This window comes from Chelon labrosus (genome assembly GCF_963514085.1).
Source record: "Chelon labrosus genome assembly, chromosome: 11".
In the NCBI taxonomy this organism is placed as follows: domain Eukaryota; kingdom Metazoa; phylum Chordata; class Actinopteri; order Mugiliformes; family Mugilidae; genus Chelon; species Chelon labrosus.
In genome coordinates, this window is record NC_140344.1 from 15879789 (window position 1) to 15900295 (window position 20507).

The 20507-nt window shown below is 41.4% G+C and overlaps 1 protein-coding gene across 2 annotated transcripts; it reads right to left on the bottom strand.

The window, feature by feature from the left end:
* Positions 1 to 15804: 15804 nt before the first annotated feature.
* lysmd4 (LysM, putative peptidoglycan-binding, domain containing 4) lies at positions 15805 to 19613 on the bottom strand. 2 transcript variants are annotated; one of them, XM_084555438.1, is made up of 3 exons: positions 19444 to 19613; positions 17407 to 17672; positions 15805 to 17319 (listed from the first exon to the last, which is right to left on the bottom strand). In XM_084555438.1, exons 2-3 carry the CDS (start codon positions 17662 to 17664, stop codon positions 16789 to 16791), a joined length of 789 nt encoding a protein of 262 aa, XP_084411564.1. In that variant the 5' UTR covers positions 17665 to 17672; positions 19444 to 19613; the 3' UTR covers positions 15805 to 16788. The 2 variants fall into 2 exon arrangements, with proteins under 2 accessions (XP_084411564.1, XP_084411565.1); XM_084555439.1 differs by lacking the exon at positions 19444 to 19613 and adding an exon at positions 18920 to 19434.
* Between the last annotated feature and the right edge of the window lie 894 nt (positions 19614 to 20507).

A 20507-nucleotide genomic window follows, 5' to 3' on the forward strand; every position in this document is an offset into this window, starting at 1 on the left:
GAATTACTTACACCCTGTTGCGGTCCTTCCCCTGGCTGTTTGGGTTTGGATGCGTCCCAGACAAAAGCCTGTCCAAATAAGATCAATGTGTTCGTGCTTCTCTCCTCTGAGTGGGCACTCTCCCACAGCTTCAGCAGCAGTCTGACATGAGGAATAAATGAGCGCATATGTGTACGTTAGAGGGCTAGAAAATCTTGTTTATGTCAAATAATACATTCATACTATCAGGGGACATCATTCAGATGTATAATTCCTTCACATATTTTCAGAAATGTGAGATTTAGCGTGCATATACATATAAAACTGTATCTTGGAGACGAGGCTGATTCATTGCACGTTTTACTTGTTTTACCTCAGTGTTGTCAAAGTGTACATATTCACTCCATCAGAGGGATACCTTTACAGCTCGGTTAAGATAGTGTGTCTAATTGTATAACAGCCAATTACGGCACAGTGAAAGCTGCGTAATAAGACACCAGGATAATGATCCATTACAACAGAGGAAGATCATCAGGACTTCTAGCACCTAGCGGGCCTGCTCAATGCTGTGGTTGTAAACATATAATAGCTTAATGGCGGGACAATTTGGAAGCAGCTGGAGGCAAAGCAGCCAAGGCAGCTGTTTTGTTTCAGACCATCAGAGGAGGAGGGGTGGGTGGGGGTGAAGCACTGCAACCCACAGCACCGCATTAACATACGGCTCGGCACACACACGCATACCCACGCACGAATTTATGCAGCAAACATCGCCCTCGCTAAGGTAGTAAAACGGCAAAAACCGCAGCTTTAAGCGAAGGCAGCCGGGTTTAATTGTGTGGGCTGATGTGGAGAAGATGAGCTTCAGCAGAGGTGCAGATGCGCAAGGAGACCTTGTTTATTGCGCAGTCAAAACAATAAAATGCAATAAAGTTTTGCAACACATTGTTTGGAGCTTTGTCTGTTGAAAACCACTGACACTCATCACTGATAATAAAACACATGACAGAGGAGGTATGACTACAAATCCAGATGCAACAGACATTACTGAGACTTTTCTTTAATATTCAGGACAATTTTTCCTGAGACTTTAGGGTAGGGGCTACAGCGCCCTCTGCTGGCGCCAGCTGTCTTCGAGCCCTGCGGTTCCTGAAAACACACCCCAGGTCCACAAGAAAAACCTTCAGTCACATTCCCCTGCCCGCAAGCTTAGAGGCTATAATTTCGCGGCTTGGGCAAAGTGATTTACTCGGAGAAGATGACTGAGGTTTTCTGCTCCAGCTGATGTCAACTCCTCAGCACGAATCCGATGGGTTTGTTTGTCGGCCTCCGAAACAATGGGGCATTAAAAGTATCATTTAGTACTCCATGTGTTAAACAAAGCAAGTATGTGTTTGCGGTTTTTATCCTTTTACGAAGGTTTGGCTTCGGCTGTCTTCCTGCTGTCTGCATGATCCACGCTTTGTTGCACGCTGTGATCATAAACAATAAAGCTGGCCGCGGCGCAGCTCTGTTTTCAAGTGGAGGGCCACTTTCATTCACTCTCAGCTCAAGCACATATTGTACACAGTGCAGAAATTTTTTCGCCACCTGTGCAAACACACACACACACACAATCATATTTTAATATTGCGGCTCTGGAGCAGCTCAGACTGGAAGACCTTTTTGTGATCCGCGCCCTTTTTTTTTTCTAATCTAAACCTAAGTCCTACTGACATTCCTAAATTATTTGCTTAAAAATAAGAAATGGTCAACGGCATTGTGAGTGGGAGCAGCTGGATGTATCGCAAATAATCAAAGAAAATAAAAGAGAACCTCTAATTCTCCAAATCCAACGCGTTCAATGCAGAAGGTGACAGATTTAGATTCTGAAAGCAGGAAAATAGACAATTTCTTTTTTTCTTTTCCTCAAACCGACAAATGGTGGGCACATCCTCACAGCCACAAAGCAGGGATGAACAAGCAGCAGAGGGAAAGAAAGGCGCGACAGCTGCACCACTTCACCTACTATAGTAAGTGTACATAAACACTTTTTTCCTTCTAGAGCTTTACATTTATTTTGTGAGCGATTATGAAAAATATGGTAACGCTTGACCCCGTGGATGTGACAAATAGGAAGCAGACTCTCCTTGCAGCTGTGAACAATTACAAACAGTGGATGGAATGTTTCTCCACTGCTGCTCTCAGGAATGTGCATCACGGCCCTTTGTCCTGCGAACAAATTGGGGGGAAAAGGCTGTCGAAGCCGGTATAATCCGTGCGTCAGTGTTCCCGAAGCGGCCACGGTTTACATTATTTGAACCTAAATCAAGCCTGACACCTGTGGAAATCACAGAACTCCTGGTTGCATTTCTACATTTTTACCTGTTCAATCTGGATTTAAAAGTAACGTGTTGCCAAAGTTTGGGCCAATCTGAGATTAAACTTCACGGTTTTCAATTTTCTTCTTCACAGTTGAAGCATGAACTATATGAAATGCTGAAATAGTTCGACCTATAGCTGGGAAACTGAAATAGTGGCCAAAGTGGTCGTGTTTAAGCGCTGAATGTAACTGAGGCGTCGATTTACAAAGGAGCTCAATTGCCAGACGCGTTGAAGCGACTTCGGCTGATGGAAATTTGCACCAGTTTGAGTGAATAAAAATGAGATGGGGTGTCAGCTAAAGAGTGAACTGTAAGCGCTGCAAGAAAGTGGGAAGTAGCTGCGCGACTTGGAAGAGCTGCAGATGCTTTTTTTTTTTTGGTGTTGTTCAGAAGGGAACACCTGAGACCCCGAAAGGGTTTGAAGTGTCAGTCAAAGCGATCGATGAAAGCAGCCGAAATGTCAGTCGACGCGCGAAGGGGGAAGCGCAGCGTGTGTGCAGTATATAAGGTTAAATATCAGTGTTACATCAACAGATACAGGGACACGTGTATATTTAAACCTTAAACAGACTGAACAATACTATAATAATACTAGTAGTTATATTAGTAGGGCAACAAAAATGTATTTTGTGATTTTATGTGTGAGAATTTGAAAAATAAATAAATATCAAAAGTTAAAAGAACAAAGCTACATTATCAACTCATCAAATTTCAGATTCTTCTGATTCTAAAAATGCTCGAGGTGTTACCCTCTCAGGGTCTGCGCCGCGCCTTAGCCGAGCAAATTAGGACAGATCCTTCCTAAAAATCTCTCCATTCCAACCTGACAAGTTTAAACAAAGCAATTTCAGGCCCAACTGCACCTGCAGTATTGACATGCCTTGTCGGGGGTTCGTCTAGCAGGAAGACAATAATTTGTCTAGCAGCACGACTGAAATGAGCTCAGAGTCTGGAGGCTGTTGGCCGCGGGGCAGAGTGACACCTATTAACAGGGTGAATTCGTAAAGGTCACCTCGCGTTAGGCTGCTTTGGATAAATTATAGAAACGGATTGCATTGTTAAATGTTGGGATGAAGGAGGCTGGTGATATTCCCAAGTCTTTACGTTCCAGTCCATTTGCTCCCACTTAAGATGTAAATCTTTTAAAATCATTGCATGTTAGGGCCCAGTAATTTACCTTGGCGGTCTGGGTTTAGCAAAAGTTACTTAAACAAGAATAAACAAGCAAATGTTGTCCTTCAATGAAACCAAACCGCTATTTTAGATTCATTTATAACTTTAATTCTGGGTTTTGTTTCGTTAAAAAGATCAATTATCAGCACATTTTTATTTTTAAAGAGGATCAGCTTTCACTTTGCACATCCTTCACCCGGCCTGAGGGGTGAGGTTGCTAGGCGATGGTGGCTATCTGCATGGTGACGTGATCCCCCTCGGGCCTGATTCTCACTCATCACCTTCACACACACACGTGGACACACACACTCACGCCACGGCTATGCAGAGGTCTTTCTCTCGCTCTACTCTTATCTCAGCGAGGCTGTTGTCACTCACTCATTGCTGTGCTGAGAGGGGCTACAGTGGTCTGACGGGATGAGGCTCAGGGAACACCTCGGAAACCTCTCAGGTGTCAAGGAGAACCAGATGGTGACAATGAGGAGGCGCTGGGAGCAGGAGCGGCTCATCGCCTCCTCTGTCCACTGTTCAAACAAGCCGTGAACAAAAAGCTCTGTTTATTTTCAGAGTTTTTTTTTTTTTTTTTTTTGCGTTACAAATTAACATCCTTAAACTACAGCTACTTGTGGATTTCCAACCATTTAGTTTTAGTTCCAGTACAGCTAAAATTTGATTTTCAGTAATGACAGTTTTGCAGGTTTTGAAGTGAGTGCGTCAGATTTGAGGAGTACATTGAATTCTGGTGAATTGTAATCACTATCTAAAGTATTTGCAATAAATGTAAAACGCTTGAGGTGCTGAAAAACTAATTTCAGCATGTCATCACAAAGTTTACTATCTGCATTATGCTAAATAATTGAACCTTGAAGGCAAATTGTAGCGGCATCATATGTGAAAATCTATCACCGTGCTCTCTGCTGCTGCCTTTAAAGGCCTTTGAATTCTAACATTGGACGTCGGGTACACAAAATTCTTGGCGTTCCAGTGGGAAAAACGGTTATAAGTCATGAGGACACCGCTGCTAGGCAACTATTGGCACCTAAAATCTACTGAGGGTAAAAAAATGTTGTGTATTTACAATTCTGCTCTGTTCGTTTACCATCTACCTGCACCCATTCTGAAAATGAAAATGTCACTTTAAATTTCATAACTCGTAAAGTCGAACCTTACCAAAGATTTTTCCACTTACAAAGTCATGAATACCGCACGACTGAGAGGCGTTGAAATGGCTTTTTCTCGTTAATGCAGCAAACACAGCCTCGGTTGAAGGCAGAATCGGACATAGAAGTTGCTTAAATGCTAAAAGTTGACGTGCTAACGTGCTAGCAAATCGGTGGGCATGTTCAAAGAACGAGATTTTGTCCCAGTCCGTGCAGCAGATGTTGGAATATTTCACAGGATAAGTGAAATGCTGGTGCTAGATGTAATCATATCAGTCAGTGCTTTGGACTTCAGCCTCAGGAAACCATGAGTGTTTGCACAAAATTCATTGCAGTAGTTTATGAGAACAATAACGTCATGGAGCTGTTGTAGTCACACACAAAATAAGAATAAATAAAGCTGCCACAATCCGTCTTTCTGGGTTCAGGGTCAAACCAGAATTATTCCCAGGACGTTCATTACGAGTCTCAGATCAGCCACAGAAGACACACAATGCCCTATTCAAGTCAAACTGAGGCCACGGTTCACCACAGAAATATACTGACAGGAAAATATCACATTAAACGCTGTTATCTGGGAGCGAGACATGTCGTGCTTTTGGTAAGTTTATCCGTCATATGTTTATTTCCTGTTTTCAGTCAAAGAACGCTGCAGTTTTCATGTTTTGTCAAAGAAGACAACCTCCAACACAGGCAATTACTACGTGCCGGTGAGAGTTTCCCTGACTGACAGACTCAGCGGCTGACAAACTGGCTCAGATATAAAATAACTGGTAGTTACACTACATGGAGCTCAAAGCCAAAAGCACGCCTCCCCACTGATCTGAGTGGCTTACCGCATTTTCAAGTGTAGAACAAAGTCTGACCTTTTGCATCAGGTTACAGTGTGTCATTGTCATGCCTTTGACACACACATACAGTGTATCTGTGTGTGTGTGTGTGTGTACACCGTACCTCCAAGCTCTGAAAGGGAATCATGTTTTCCATTCCCCCACTCTTCCTCCACTGCAGCTGTATCCATGGGAGCGCAAACCAGGTCAGAAAAACATATCAGCTCGGGGAAAATCATATCAATTCCAGAGGGAGGAGAAAATGAGTGTGAGTTTACAGTGCATCCATAAATCAAGGCATTACAGTAGATTACGGTCACATTTGAAATCAAGTGTTTCTCCACAAACCAAATCTGAAGTCATCAGAAATTTTTACTATAAATAGACATGTAGTTTAACTGTAGTCAGGTTTAATCAATCCAGCTAATATTCATATTGGTTTAAATGATTAATGATTTCCGTTGTTTCTGTCACACTTAATGTAATATTCGTCTATTTAATTGCAGATACTGGACCTTGAAATTAAAACAGTGTCTGCGGTGGCAGGAGTTTTTTTCCCCTCCATTTGCCACAGCTCCAAATAAAATGACTTCTTTATGACTTTGGGACTTTGGTATTGCATGTGTATATGTTCGTTGCAGTAAAGACGTGTGCCTGTGAGACCAGTTTAAACTGAGAGTTGTTTTTTATGGGAGACATATGCAGTACATGTGCAACCGGCGAAAAACAAATTTATCCTTCGAAAGCCCCTTTAAAGATTATCCATATATCCATATTTATTTATTTTAGTTCTTAATTTTTAATTGAACATTTTTGATTTTCCCAAACTCCAACTCTCGTAGAGACTGTAAGAAAATATGTCGAATTTTTTTGCAACTTTGTTCATCTTCCTTCTATTAACTTTAATATCTGCTCCAAAAAAGTCTGTGCATGTTGGAATCTGCTTGAATATTTAGCAGCAGCTACAGCACGAAGACAGACCACAGCAAGGCTGGAGCCCAGTGCAGCTCTATGATCTCTCTGTGTACACAAGTCTAGGGCTGGGATTTATCACGGAGCTGAGAGGCACAGGGAGAGGAGTGTGCTTACATTTCTCAAGGGGCATATTCCACTAATCCTGATTGCTATCTTGGTACTATTAAAGCAAAAGCATGGTTGAAAAGTGTTGATTAGCTCAGTTTGCAGAAGATGCAGAAGACATCTGCGTGACAGGCTTCATCTGGACTGAAAAAGATATTTAATGTTGAGGAAAGGTGCTTCACTAGATCTTGTGTCCTTTCACCATTGATTACAAAGGAGGACAATTATCTTAAGTGACTTATAGTTAAAATATTTTTGAAGTGTAGTCAGATAATTGACTCATATTGCTGACACATTGACTATATTAGTTTTATTTAAATGGAAAACATGGATTTGTGTTGAGTGCTAATATATATAAATGTTAGCATGCTAACATACTAACTTTAACTGCTTAGATTAAAAATGTCAACATGCTAAGCTTAGATGGAGAATGCAGTTTTTATTAGTGTTGAATTTCAGTAAATATTTGCATGCTAAACTTAAATGGAGAAGATAGTTTTGTGTTAAATGGTAATTGGTAAATGTTAGCATGCTGACATGCCAAACCTAAAGAGGAGGCTATAGGCTACTGCTTTGCGTTTGGCGCTAATTAATAAATGTTCAATGCTAATTTGTGGTTAATGCTAATTGAATAAATTTTAGCATGCTAACTTTAGATGTAGAATACTGCTTTATGTTATGTGCTATTAAAATATGTCAAGAGGCTAAAGTGCTAGGACCGAATGTTTTATCAGCCTCATATGTGTGTTAAATTTTGTATCAGTCCGTAAATGTTCGCTTGCTAAGATGGAGAATATTGTTTTGGGCTAATTAGATGGCTAATACTTTGTCTTAGTGCTAATTTACATGTCAGTACGCTAACATGCTAACCCTGAAGAGATTATACTGCTTTGAGTTTGGTGCTAATTAATGAATCAGTATGCTAACAAGCCATAGGCTACTAAAATCACAAACCAGGTAAAATCTTTACCCCTTAAATCTTAGTATGTGATCATGAGTAATGTTGGCTGGTGTTAGCATGTTGCTCAAAGAACAGAGGTGCTAGTTCGGCTGTAGTTAAGAAATATCGGTGAAGACCTTTCACTTTTAAGGACAATGACCGGTTGTCAGTTGTCAACATTCCTGCTGCAGCCCTGTCTGATTCATCAGAAAAAAAAAAACCTATATATAGACCAATATAAGTGATGTTCCAATGCTGACTTGCACTGACAGAGCGCAGACCTCGAGTGAGGCTGAGTTTAGATTTAAGGACTTGGAGATTAACAGCTGGGCTGCATACCCTGTAGTGGAACACAATTTTCCTGTCGTTGCCCCACTTTTAGTTTTCCATTCCACATGCAGTAGAACACGTAAAAATAGCCCCCCTGGCCCTCAGTTTATACACCGGCTACAATTGGGGTAATCTGCTGAAAGATCTGCTTGCGTCTGGAGACTGCAAGCACTATTAATGACCAATCAACCTGACTGCGTACATAAACACATGGGCCGGTTTCCATTTCTCATTAAGCATTCAAATATAAACAACCATTTGGGGGTTGCTTGCCATGATAATCCTTAGTTTCAATTGAAAAAGTCCTTCCACAGCCAGCTTTTGTCTGTCTCCCCAATGCCAAATAATCTTTCAAGGTTACAATTCAGTCTTGAGGTATAAAGAGTCTGTCGCTGTGTTGTCTGTATCTGGCCTTGGATCAGGAGACGCCTGCCAAAGGGAAAGGGCTGACAAGGACTCTCCATGTGTGGCAGCTTTGTGAGCCCTGTGATGAGAGATAGACACTTGTTCCCTGGGTCCATCCTCATTGTTGATCAGGTCGTCTATCATGTTTTCATCAGCTTTGTTTGACCTCACCATTTCAGTGGCGCTTCACCTGACAGTCACTATCAATGCAGCTGGAAGATAAGATGTAGCCAAGTCGTGCTATGTCTAACATTGGAGAACTAAACTACACAAAAGAATTAACTCTGAATGTCTACGATGTAATAAGAATAATATATCTATTTTTTCTTTGTCTAATTTTTGGTCTCCAGCAGGACTCACTTGCGAGGATGTGTGAGCAATATGAGCACGGTTCTCGCAAGAGAAGAACTTTTCCTTTGAAAGACTCCACTGAGAACATCTGCATGGGAACATCTGGGAATGGCAGGAAATTCAGTGTCTCTCAGCGTGACGTGCAACGAATGTTTTTCAAGTACTTCAGAGGGATGAGCAGAGCTCTGAGCCCTGCAACCTCCAAACCCCGACAGAATTTATGGAGTCCAGCAGCAAGTGGTTCTCATTACCCATGACATCTTCCAAACAAATTGCCGTATTGGGCCCGCAGCTGGGGTGCCGGGGCGATTTTTGTCTCCTGGCATAATTACTGTTATTTTGTGTTTTCACAATATGTCCACAACATTGTTCCAGTTGTTGTCAACAATGGAGTTGGTGTGATGTGACTTGAATGAAAGCGTCAGAGGAGGATTTAAATATCATTAACTAACTCGCTACAGTCTACATACTGCCATTATCCTCCCTTTTATTTTGCAGAAATCCCAAAAGCCCTTGTGTGGAGTAAAACCACAGACCGAGACTACTAATAACAGGAGTCCCTTACCATTGGGATGGGGGCAATCCAGTTCCAGTTTAAACGCCATCCAGTTGTAACAGTGTTCATCTGGCAGTGATGAGCAATGAATTATCTGCCAGGAATTATGGTATAAATTGTTCCTTGAGACCTGGAGAAATGAACAAACTGCACCTGGTTTGGCACAGCTGTTTCGCACACAGCTCTGCAGCTAAGATCAAGAAGCAGGATTTTGCATTAAGCCCTTGAAAATGTCTTGAAGGGATAAAAATGAGCAGGAAATGGTCTCTGTGGTTGGCGATTTAAAAACCAATGAAACTAGTGTTTATTTTGGCAACTAAGAGCCAACGGGAAATATTACAATACTAGAAATTCATCAATCCTCCTTAAAGAGAAAAGGAAAATCTTTCAGTGTATTAATTCAAGGAGTTTACATCTGATTCCTCGGTGTATTGTTTATCAACGTCATTGCACATTGTGTGGAAAAAGGCATTAGAATCAAAGCCTTCTGCAGGCTTTGTTCTGTGAATGCATGTTCAAAAGAGGGCTGCAAATAAGAGGTTGGTTTCATCTGCACTGCAGGTGAAATGTACCAGCAGAGAGCTGAGGGCCCATATTGAGGCTCCTGTTTATGCCTTGTTGAGCGTCTTCAGGCCAAGCAGGTGTTCAGCTGAGTTGCATCCAGCGATTCAGAGCAGCATGTCCAACCCATTATCCTCTCTTCATCCATGCCTGTCTCTGTGGATTCCTTCTTCCCGCCAGCATTTTACATTGTCCTCTGCAGCTAACAAGGACACAGTGGAGTGCAAGTTTATCTAAGCAAGTACAAGGAAAGGCACAGTGAAAGTTTCTAACTGGTCTGTGATTGCAAATTGGTGACAGAAACAACAACAAAAAAAAAGCTGTTCCTAAGCCAGTCTTGCAAAAGTCCAAGCTCCTGTAGTTTCTTAGTAAAGTATAAATGTCTTCCACAATTCTGAATGATTGTCTCCATATTGAAATGATCAGCAATAAATCAACCTGACACGCTGACTTTCCACATTTAGAAAAGTGCAAAGGGCCAAATATGAGCCCCCCCAGTTAAATGAGTAATTGGCATTACCACCGTAGAACTGTGAGAGGCAGACGGTGAGTAATCTAGTGATCTGCCCGGAGCTGAATCCGTCATGGCCACCAGTCCTCCCCCACGGCTCAGCTGCAGGGCTCAGATCATGTGGACGCAACGTCAAAGTACAAATTGGTCAGAAATATTCTCTCTCTCGACTGTGTTCGATTTGTCTATGCTGTTCTGTTTGATCACACGTGAAGAAAACAAAATTGTCAGACAGCTGAGTTGCATTATGATGTCTCCTGCAACATGCCACACTACATATGTATTATTATTTCAGTTATAGATGTGTAGCATTAATAAGGATATAAGTTATATTCATGCCATATTTTTCCACACGCCAGCAGTATCACTGTTGCCATATAAGAAAAAATATAACAGAAAAATAACATATGTCTGCCATTATGAAAAATATGGACACGGACAGACACAGCGTACTCAGCGGTAGTCGATTAGTCAACTTTAGCGCTGTGCCATGAAACTTTAAACATGGAGTCAACTAGTCGCAGATCACATGACAACAACAACACAGATGCCTCCGAGAAGACACGTTGAGGTACTCAGTTGGTCATTGCAGCAAACTAGCAGCGGTTCATCAAGTGTGTGGAAATACTTCACAGAAGATGAAGCCCATTCAACCGCGACATGCAGAATATGTAAGTCAATCCTGAAATACAACAAAGGTACTACAGCAAAGGCACACTCATCTGAAAAGGCATCCGCAACTTCACCAATTGTCCTGCGGTGACAGAGAGAAGAAAGTTGCAAATCAACAATCTGTTGGTGAATTTTATTGTCTAAAGTTATTAGGCCTTAGCTGCTAAACACGGAAAAGGCATTGGAGATGTACCACGTTGTTTTTTTTGTTTTTTTTATCCCGGCTACATTCTCCTATCTTGCAACACGCTGTGAAGCACTGTTAAATGCTATTGACAGTGCCAGTTTATATAGGCTATACATATCTGCAGCGCACAGTATTGAGATAAGCTCATGTGTTTGTGTTCCGTTCTGTTATGTTCTATTAGTTGACATTGTTGCTGTTCTTGTAGAGCGTGTTTTTGTCCTTGATGTCAGTGAATGCACCATGCGAGAGTTACGAGAGTGAGAGTTTGCCGAGCAAGAGCCGCAATGTTTATGGTGTTGGCGTGGGCTACGGCCGATAGTAGCCTGTGTTCAAGCTTCAGTTACCTTGCAGAAAACGCCTCCATAGCTTCTTTTGTGTGAGACGCTACAATATGTATTCAGGTCAAGAATATTAGATAGATAGATAGATAGATAGATAGATAGATTTAATTTTTGCAAAGCATTACTTTCTACTGTGTTTTTATGTTTGACGTCATCGACTAGTCGACGTCGATTGGACTTTCACCACATAGTAGTCGACTTTAAAATCTTGGAAGTCGTTCAACCCCTAGAGTGAAGAAGTTTAGCATTGGGCTAATTGGTATGCTGGACTGTTATACAAGCCATTTCTGTGTATGGTATATTAAGTTGAGTTGAGCTGTCTTATGCTTAATTTTGCTAACCTAAGCTAGGCAAAGTTAAATTAAGTTAAAGTTAAAACTGTCGGTGACCTAATGCACAAGAAATAAGAAGAAGGAGGTAAGATGGGCTAGGCTAAACTAGGCTAGGCCAAGTTAAGTTAGGCTAAACTAAGCTAAGGTGGCACAGTATCGAGGTGGTTAGCACTGATGAATACCGGGTTCGAATCCATGGGCCGACTGGGCCTTTCTGTGTGGAGTTTACATGTTCTCCCTGTGTCTGCGTGGGTTCTCTCCGGGTACTCCAGCTTCCTCCCACCATCCACAGACATGCTGGTTAGGTTAATTGGTGATTCTAAATTGGCCATAGGTGTGAATGTGAGTGTGAGTGGTTGTCTGTCTCTCTGTGTTAGCACTGTGATAGACTGGCGACCTGTCCAGGGTGTACCCTACCTCTCGCCTGATGACAGCTGGGATAGGCTCCAGCAGACCCCGCGACCCTTAACAGGAATAAGCGGTTACAGTAGATGAATGAATGAATGAATAAATTAAGTTAAAATTTTTGATTACCAAATGAACAAGAACTAAATTTAGACATATACCATTATCTCTAAATACAAACAGAACATAATTGAAAGCCTTATTAATGTTACAGCAGCAAATTCACCCAATATCTTTCTTAAACATTTTCACACTCTTATTTAATGTTCTTTTCTATCACAGTTAAAAGCTATAAATAATCAGTGCTAAATATTGTGAATCATTATCTATACTGAGGCACAGTGCTATAATTATTTCAAGCAAGTACTATATGTTTATAAGTATTGGTATTGACAACATGTGAAAAGTGAAGCATGGAAAAGATACGGCGCTGACACTGAGAGAGCCGGTGTGACGTTGCTCTCTTCATATAGTCTATCTGTGCAGTTTGACCCCTCCAGCACTGGGTGGAATTCAAAACAGGTGCTGCACAATTGGTTCCTCCACAGCGGGGGAGAAAGAAAAACAGCCACCCCTGCAGGAACAGAACTGACAGAACACCACATTCTCCAGCCAGCTGTGTCGTCAGTCCGGGGATAACATAAAGGGTGCGTGCGGTATATTAAAGCATTTTAAGTCAACTGCTTTTAATTCCACGAGAAAATTCACTCCAGTTAGGGCGCCGCATTTTCCGTTTTCTCTGTTCGATTAGATCTGATAGTTTTGCTACTTTGATGCCGATCAAAACAAATTAAACTATCCTGGCCTATGCCTTGACACCTTGTGTGTTCTCGAAGCGGCGCGGCAACATCTGGCCTGGATTTATACTGAAAGTCTGGCTGGAGATTCAAAGTGAAGCGTTTTTTAATTGAATCCACTCTGAAGTCTGTGAGACTGAAATGTCTTCTGGCAAGAACCGTCAAATACACGCTCATGTTGCCTTGTCATGTGACCTCTTTAGCGGCCTGAAATAGATTTTCCCCTGTTTTTCTTTTTTGACTCCTGTGTCAAACTGAAATAGCCTTTTTCATGTGGCTGCACAAAGAGTGAACAGTAATTCATTTCAGCAGAATATCTGGTCAAATACAGCTTTTAATGCGGCCAAAAACTAATAATATAAATCCTATTTTACATGCTTCTTGTGATTTTGGTTTGCCTATGAATCTTAAAGCGCTGCCTCCCCTTCCATCAGTCCGGCCCTGACCGTAGCACATACCGGCCCAACACTAAACCTACCGCTGTGTAACAATACACACATTCACATCCCACAGACTGCAAATTGCTTCTCTCATTCCCCACCACGCCCTGCCTTCGTTCTCAGCCACCTGCAAAACAAACTGCGCTGGAAATTTCACTACAAATTACCCTGTGTCTGCCAAATCCCCCCGGGAGCGGAGGAAATCAAAACCCTGGATCTCCCTGCCCCCACCGAAACGGGCCTCAGCCTCACTCACTCACACACAGAATATCTGGTCTGTATTCGGTCTATACTGCAAATCATGTTTGCTTCAAATGTCCTATGATATTGATTAAATCTACTTTATTACATTTTTTTCTATTATATTTTTAAGTCTTCAGGCTAATATAGTGTGTAATAAAATTGATTTGATTTGAAGTTTAAGAACAGAAATTATTTAAAATTCTTTTTGTTGCACCAGCTTCAAGAACAGTCCCTGCTTACATCTGCGGGTTTCAAGTCAACATGACATTGTGAAACTAAGCCTCCATTGCTGCTAAGAAAGAGTGAAAACTGAGACCTGTTTCGCTTCATGGGAAAATCAAAGGAAGGCACATACCTTAGCAGTGAATAATGATCAACAGCATAAACCCGGCTGCATTTACATAGCTGGAGCCACAGCGCCTCCTGGTGGCGGCTCTGCAGGACTCCAAGCACAACGGGAATGTCAGGAGAAGAGAGAGAGAGAGAGAGGGAGAGTCAGTGGCCGTTGTGCCAGAGAGATGAGTGTTGAAAGCTCCTTGGAAAAAGGATTAGGACTGTTTACGTTGGCCAAGTGGCCCGCTGCCAGCTGCTCAAGTGTGCAAACTTCTTAAAGCTGCAGAGCTTCGGGTTGGCCATGAATCTTCTCACTCTATTTACCCTCCTCCAGGACTGTACGGATGCTTGTGCTTTGTTCAGGGGCAACCCCCACCTCTATGAAAGCTGGATTCAAACCCAGCTTCTTTTTTCTTTTTTTCTGGGACACCACCCACAAAATGCACTCATGCACAAAGTGTATGCTTTAATATACCCCCAGGTAGATTAATATAGTTTCACCTTAAATATACAACCTATACAAAAAAAAAAAAAAAAAAAAAGCATCCACAGTAGGATAAGCCTCAGCCTGGGAGCTGGAAGGACGCCAGAGCTCTGCGGCCTGGAGCTAGATCAGAGCAGAGTTCGTGAGCTGTCGTTATGAGATGAGGGGTCTCAGGTCATGGAATAATAAAAGGCAGCCTCGGCAGCAACACAGCTCAACTCCAACATTTGCTTTTGAGCTTTGGAAAATGCTAATATAATCTTGCTTTTTCTCCTCACTCGTGGGCTTTGTGACTGCTGTTTGAAGTAGAGGAATTCACTCCTCGCACATTCACAAACGTAATCTATATTCAGCCGTCCTTTTAAGTTGCCACAGCAGCCACAATGTCTCTTTAGGCACCGCGTGTGTTTTGGCTTTGAACAAATTGTTGCGTCACAGTGAGAATTATTAGTTTTCAATGTGATGATCTAGTGCTTGCTTTGGAATCTGTGTGCGAGGTGAAACACATTTGGGGCTTTAAAACTGCAAAAGTTATATTTTATTCCTGCAAGATGTTTTATACATGGTGTCACTGATGATTTATAAATAAAACCTTTCACATTTAGAGTGTTGACTGTAACGTTCCCGGGTGTAGAAACGACACGCTCTTAATCCAATCTTTTAACTCCCATTGCAGTCGATATATAACTTTTTTTATAGTGTTTAGGTCATTAAATAAGAAACATTTTTTTTCATAGCAGACACTTTGGGTTGTCACTGTAGGGAAAGCGCAGTTTTTTTTTAATTCAATGAAGTGTCCCAGTAAGTCATGATAGTGAACTAGAAGGCACAAAAGCGAGTCCAAGAGCAATGCCGCCATCATTAATGTGCCTGTGCTTTTCTTACTGTGAAAAGTCGGAACGTCTGCGGTGAAAATGGTCTGAGTGTAAAGAAGTACTTTATACAGTTTGAAACGTCTGTATTCTTATACTTGTTTTATTTTGTGTATTACTAACAAACCTAGTGCCTGATGGCTTTCATCTGATCTCCAAACTTTGTTTATGATGTAGGATATATACACAGAAATACATTATAATGTAAAGAATTTTGTCAATTTATATTATATAAAATCAGAGAACCATCAATCATCCAGCCTTACTCTGCAGAACAAGACTGACCACCTCCGATAAATTCTCGCACACACTGCCATCTTGTGGTCTGAGTAGGCACTGCACGTTATAAAAATAATTCAATTTAGATTTTGTTGAAAATACACACTGTACCTCTGCAATGAATTTAAAACTATTCTGTTGTATATTTGCTATTAATACTGGGCAGTTTATTGTGTATCTGTATGCATTTGTATTTATATAATTGGTGATAAACTAATTATGGAGGAGGAAACGTCAGTCCCCAACACATGACACAGACAACATATCAGATAACACTTTATAAAGGCTGTCACACTTTAAGGCTTGCTTTCAAACTGGAACATGCCACACATTTGTCAATTTTCCATCTAAAAATGTTTCACACATTGACCTGAAAATATGTCAATATATATATTTGTGTATATATATATATATATATATTTTTTTCTTCTGGTTTCATTAAGTTAAAATACTTTGGACATGAAAAAAGTGCACAAGGCATCAACAATTTACCACCTGTTCACGAGTATTCAAATACAATGTTAAGGCACAAGCTGTCAGGGAGCTTACAGGTGTAAATCTCATTAAATAAAGTATATTGCACCGTATGTTTGCTGTAAACAAATTCACACTGTTGGAGCCGACAGATCCGGGGGAAAAAAGGCACGAGGTGTACGGCAATGATGAGACACAAACGTTAGGTCAAAACTAAAGCACACAAGTAATTCCCAAACATGTGTTAATACAGTTTGACCTCATATGTTACTGTAGTGGGACAGATTTAAAAAATGCTGATGTGTTGAATACAGGCAACTGGTGACGTAATAAAACTTTTGTTTTTCCCCCTTCAGACAAGTGCGTACATAATTAATGCTCCAGTTGTATCATGTGAGAGGTTCAAGATAAAATTGTATTCAGTGAAGCACCTGAGGAACTATAAACATAAAATGATTAGGGATACTTGGGAAATAATATTTAGCAAAGTATATTTTCCTAAATGTTTGTATCCTACACTGTGACAAAAATTAGAGCAATATGCAGTTATTTCAAGTCAATAATCACAGTCATGGCATAATGAAAGGCACATTTCACAGAGGTTAGTAAGTCATGTGGTGTTATTGCACTTAAATGTCAGTTTGGCTTCACCGTGATTGTCATTTACTGTCTTAAAGTTGAATTTCTCAGGAGCTATCCCGGTTCTTCAAAATGCTCAGGTCCTCTTGGGGTCGAGGCATTTGAAGATTGTAAAGCATCACTCCCACCTGTTGGCGAAACTACTCCATTATCTTTTGTTTTGAAGTAAATGACGTAAAATAACGGCAGGACGACCCCTATCAGGAGCATGGCGACCACAGCGTTCCACCACTGGATTCCCCAGTCCGCTCCGTGACCGGTCAGGCGCTGTCCTCTGAAACCAAACCGCTGTGGTTTCTCAGAGTCGTCCAAGAATTCCTCATCTTGATCAGCTGTGGTCTGAATCAATTTGTCAATATCATTATCCACCTCCATCAGAAAGTCCGTCACCTCCTGCAGATGTGATTGGGCTCTGGCCCTGTCTTGAGGCTTGTCCGCTGCTGGGTATGAATGTGGCATTTCTTCTTGGGCGTCCGACACAGTCTCCGTTAAAAAGCTGTGCTTCTGAACTGGTATTTTAACAGATTTCAGTGCAAACAGATCTTGTTCCTGCATCAGGTTGTTAACTCGTTTTATATCTGCCACCTGTCAACAGAAATAGGAATGAAAGTAAACTAATGCCCAATTAAGACACAAGTCACACAAACTGTAGTAACTATGACAAATCTTTACCTTACAGCCGTACTGCAGAGCCAGCTTGTTCAGATTATCACCATCTAACACCTCCCGCTCCAGCAGCTCTGTATTCCTGTCCAGCATCTGATCCTGAAGGCTCCACGGTTTCATCTCCACGACGTTGAGCTCTTCATCGTCTGAGGATGCGGCGTATTCGTTCGGCCTCCTCCTGAACATGTACACCTGGCCATCTGCGCTGGCGTGAACATCCACCGGGGCCTGGAAAGCCCGCGGACCTTGCTCCCCTCTCCACATGACGAAGCCTGTAAGTGCCCCACAAGAGAGTTCATTTACATTTGGCAACTACCAGAGAATAACACACCGATCAGCCACAACATTATAACTACCAAGTGGTGAAGAAAATACAATCGATGATCTCATTATAATGTAATATTCCTCTGGGAAATCTGATTCATGGGATTTATATGGATGTTACTTTGATATGTACCACCAGCTGCAGACCAAGGACGCCGCCAGTGGACAGGGGTCAGCATGAGCACCCCGACTGATCCGCGGCTACACAACTCCATACCAAGCAGACTGTGATACAATGTGTGTCCTTTCTATCAAACCCGGCATTTCTCAGCAAACTGTGCTACCGTAGCTCCTCTGTTAGATCGGACTACAGTCCCCATGTGCATCAGTAAGCCTTGGCAGCCCATGAGCCTGTTGTCAGTTCACCACTTTACCTTCCCTGGACCACTTTTGACAGGTACTGACCTTGACAGACTGGGAATACCCCACAGGAACTTAAGTTTTGGAGATGCCCCGACCCAGTCATCTACCCATCATAACTTTGCCCTTGTCAAAGTCGCACAAACCCTTCCACTTGCCCATTTTTTCTTGCTTGATGACAAAATATTCAACTTGCTGCCTAATATATAACACAGTAAGAACAAGTTAATCATTCACTTGGCCACTAATTATGGTCATAATGTTATAGGTGATCGGTGTACATAAGTAATCGAGACAGACTCCCAGTTACACTTATGTCTCAGTCTAAAACATATATAAAAAATTAAAGGTACAGTCTGTACAATTAAATCAACATATATTGTATAAATATAATTAACTGATGATCAAAAAAAAAAAAATGTTTTAAGTAAGTCACGTAACATATTAACCCACAGTCTATTTAAACTCTGCATTAATAAACAGTTCCCAAACATCGTGCAATTGGTGTGACATTTAGAAGGTGTAAAAGTTTACAGGTCCCTGTTATAAAGCTGGATTGAAACGGTGCACACCTGTCTTCACCTGAAGTGACTCTAATTGCCTCTGGATAATTGCCTCAGCTGTTCTTTGTTATTTTAGTGTGGCCATCTTCTTAGTTGAATGCTGCCACAAAAATAGGATTATCTTAACAGTGGCATGCAGGCTTTTCATATGGTTTGTTTTCATGCCAGTGCTAGAGTTTTTATTTATAGACTGTATGGAGAACTTCCAAATAACTACAGAAATGTATTCATATGACAATTTCACAGTATTTCCCTGTTTTAAACCATCTTACTTCCTTATGCATGGAGAAAATTCTGTTTTCCAAGAGTTGACGTCCGTACGTGCTGCTTCACTGAACCAAAGTTAATTTGGGGACATATCTCCCTTTGGCTGTCTACTCCCACTCTGAATGGCAGTAAATCACCCCAATTACTAGCAAAATTAAACATTATATTCGGCAGTGTTATATTTAACCCTAACATATGCTTTATCCACTTAAGACATATTTGTGCTGTTGGGTGATATAAATAAGACTGCCTTTACAAGCGGAAAGTCGTGTTTACAAGTCAGGTTGTCTGAGGACGGAGCCAACAAGGAGCACTTGAAGGCAGCATTAACTTGAGCTAACTGTAGCTAATGCTAGCGTGTTAGCTTTAGCTTTTGACGTTCGGCATGTGTTCTGCCATCGGCACCGTGGCCGAAACCAAATCAGCGAACTGCTAAAGTCACATTTCCCTTTGAGGGCAGGTGGAGTAACGACATGTACACTTTAGCTGATATTTATAAATTCAGACTGTAACATTTCCGCGTTGTTACCTTGTTTAAAAGCTTTGGCCAGAGTAATAAAAACCTCCGCCTCTTCCCAAATCAGTCCTCCCCAGCTTGACTCGTTAGCATTATACAGCAGGATACGTACACGGGCGACAGCAGGTAGAAGCTACTGGCTAGCCCTCTTCTTCGTCGTACTTTAAAATGTGTTTGCATATAGAAAGCGTGAAATAGCGCCACCCATAGCTCAGGATTGTGACACTACATGACCAACAAAAACAAATACAATTTCTAAGAGCTCTTTCCGAAAATGTATATTAATTTTCCTGTTAAATAATAGTTATATGTTGACACTGCAGATTATTATATTTTATAATGTTGCAATTATTTTTGCTGTCATCAATAAGTCTCATTTTAATTTCTGATTTGACCAATGTTATAGTTACATAAATAGTTTGAACCCAGACTGAAAGTAATGTACATAAGTGGTTTGAGTCTGAAAACATTTTGAGGCCAGAGAAGAATGTCAATATCTTGTCAACATTTATTTATTTATTTCCTGATAAGCAGCTAAAGATGCTATGTCTATTTTTTGCAGTGGGGTGAGGAGACTGCTACTCAACATTCAGATCACTCTGCGAAAAATAAACATGAATGAATGAGCCCTAAATATAAATAGGTGAAAGTAATTCAGAAATTACTTAATTAAAAGTGCAGAAGTATGCATCACAAACACAAGGTTAAGCTAAATTTGTAGATTTTATTTGTTTTTTTCAACCGCTTATTCCTGTTAAGGGTCGCTGGGTCTGCTGGAGCCTATCCCAGCTGTCATCGGGTGAGAGGCGGGGTACACTCTGGACAGGTCGCCAGTCTATCGCAGGGCTAACACAGAGAGACATACAACCATTCACACTCACACCTACGGCCAATTTAGAATCATCAGTTAATCTAATGAGCATGTCTTTGGATGGTGGGAGGAAGCCAGAGTACCCGGAGAGAACCCATGCAGACACAGGGAGAACATGCAAACTCACACAGAAAGGCCCAGTCGGCCCATGGATTCTAACCTGGGACCTTCTCGCTGTGAGGCATCAGTGCTAACCACCTCGCCA

Coding starts and splice junctions, on each gene's coding strand:
- lysmd4 (XM_084555438.1), bottom strand. CDS start 17,664: ATGTGGAGAGGGGAGCAAGGTCCGCGGGCTTTCCAGGCCCCGGTGGAT. Junction 17,320..17,406: donor CTCTGCAGTACGGCTGTAAG/GTAAAGATTTGT, acceptor TTCTGTTGACAG/GTGGCAGATATAAAACGAGT.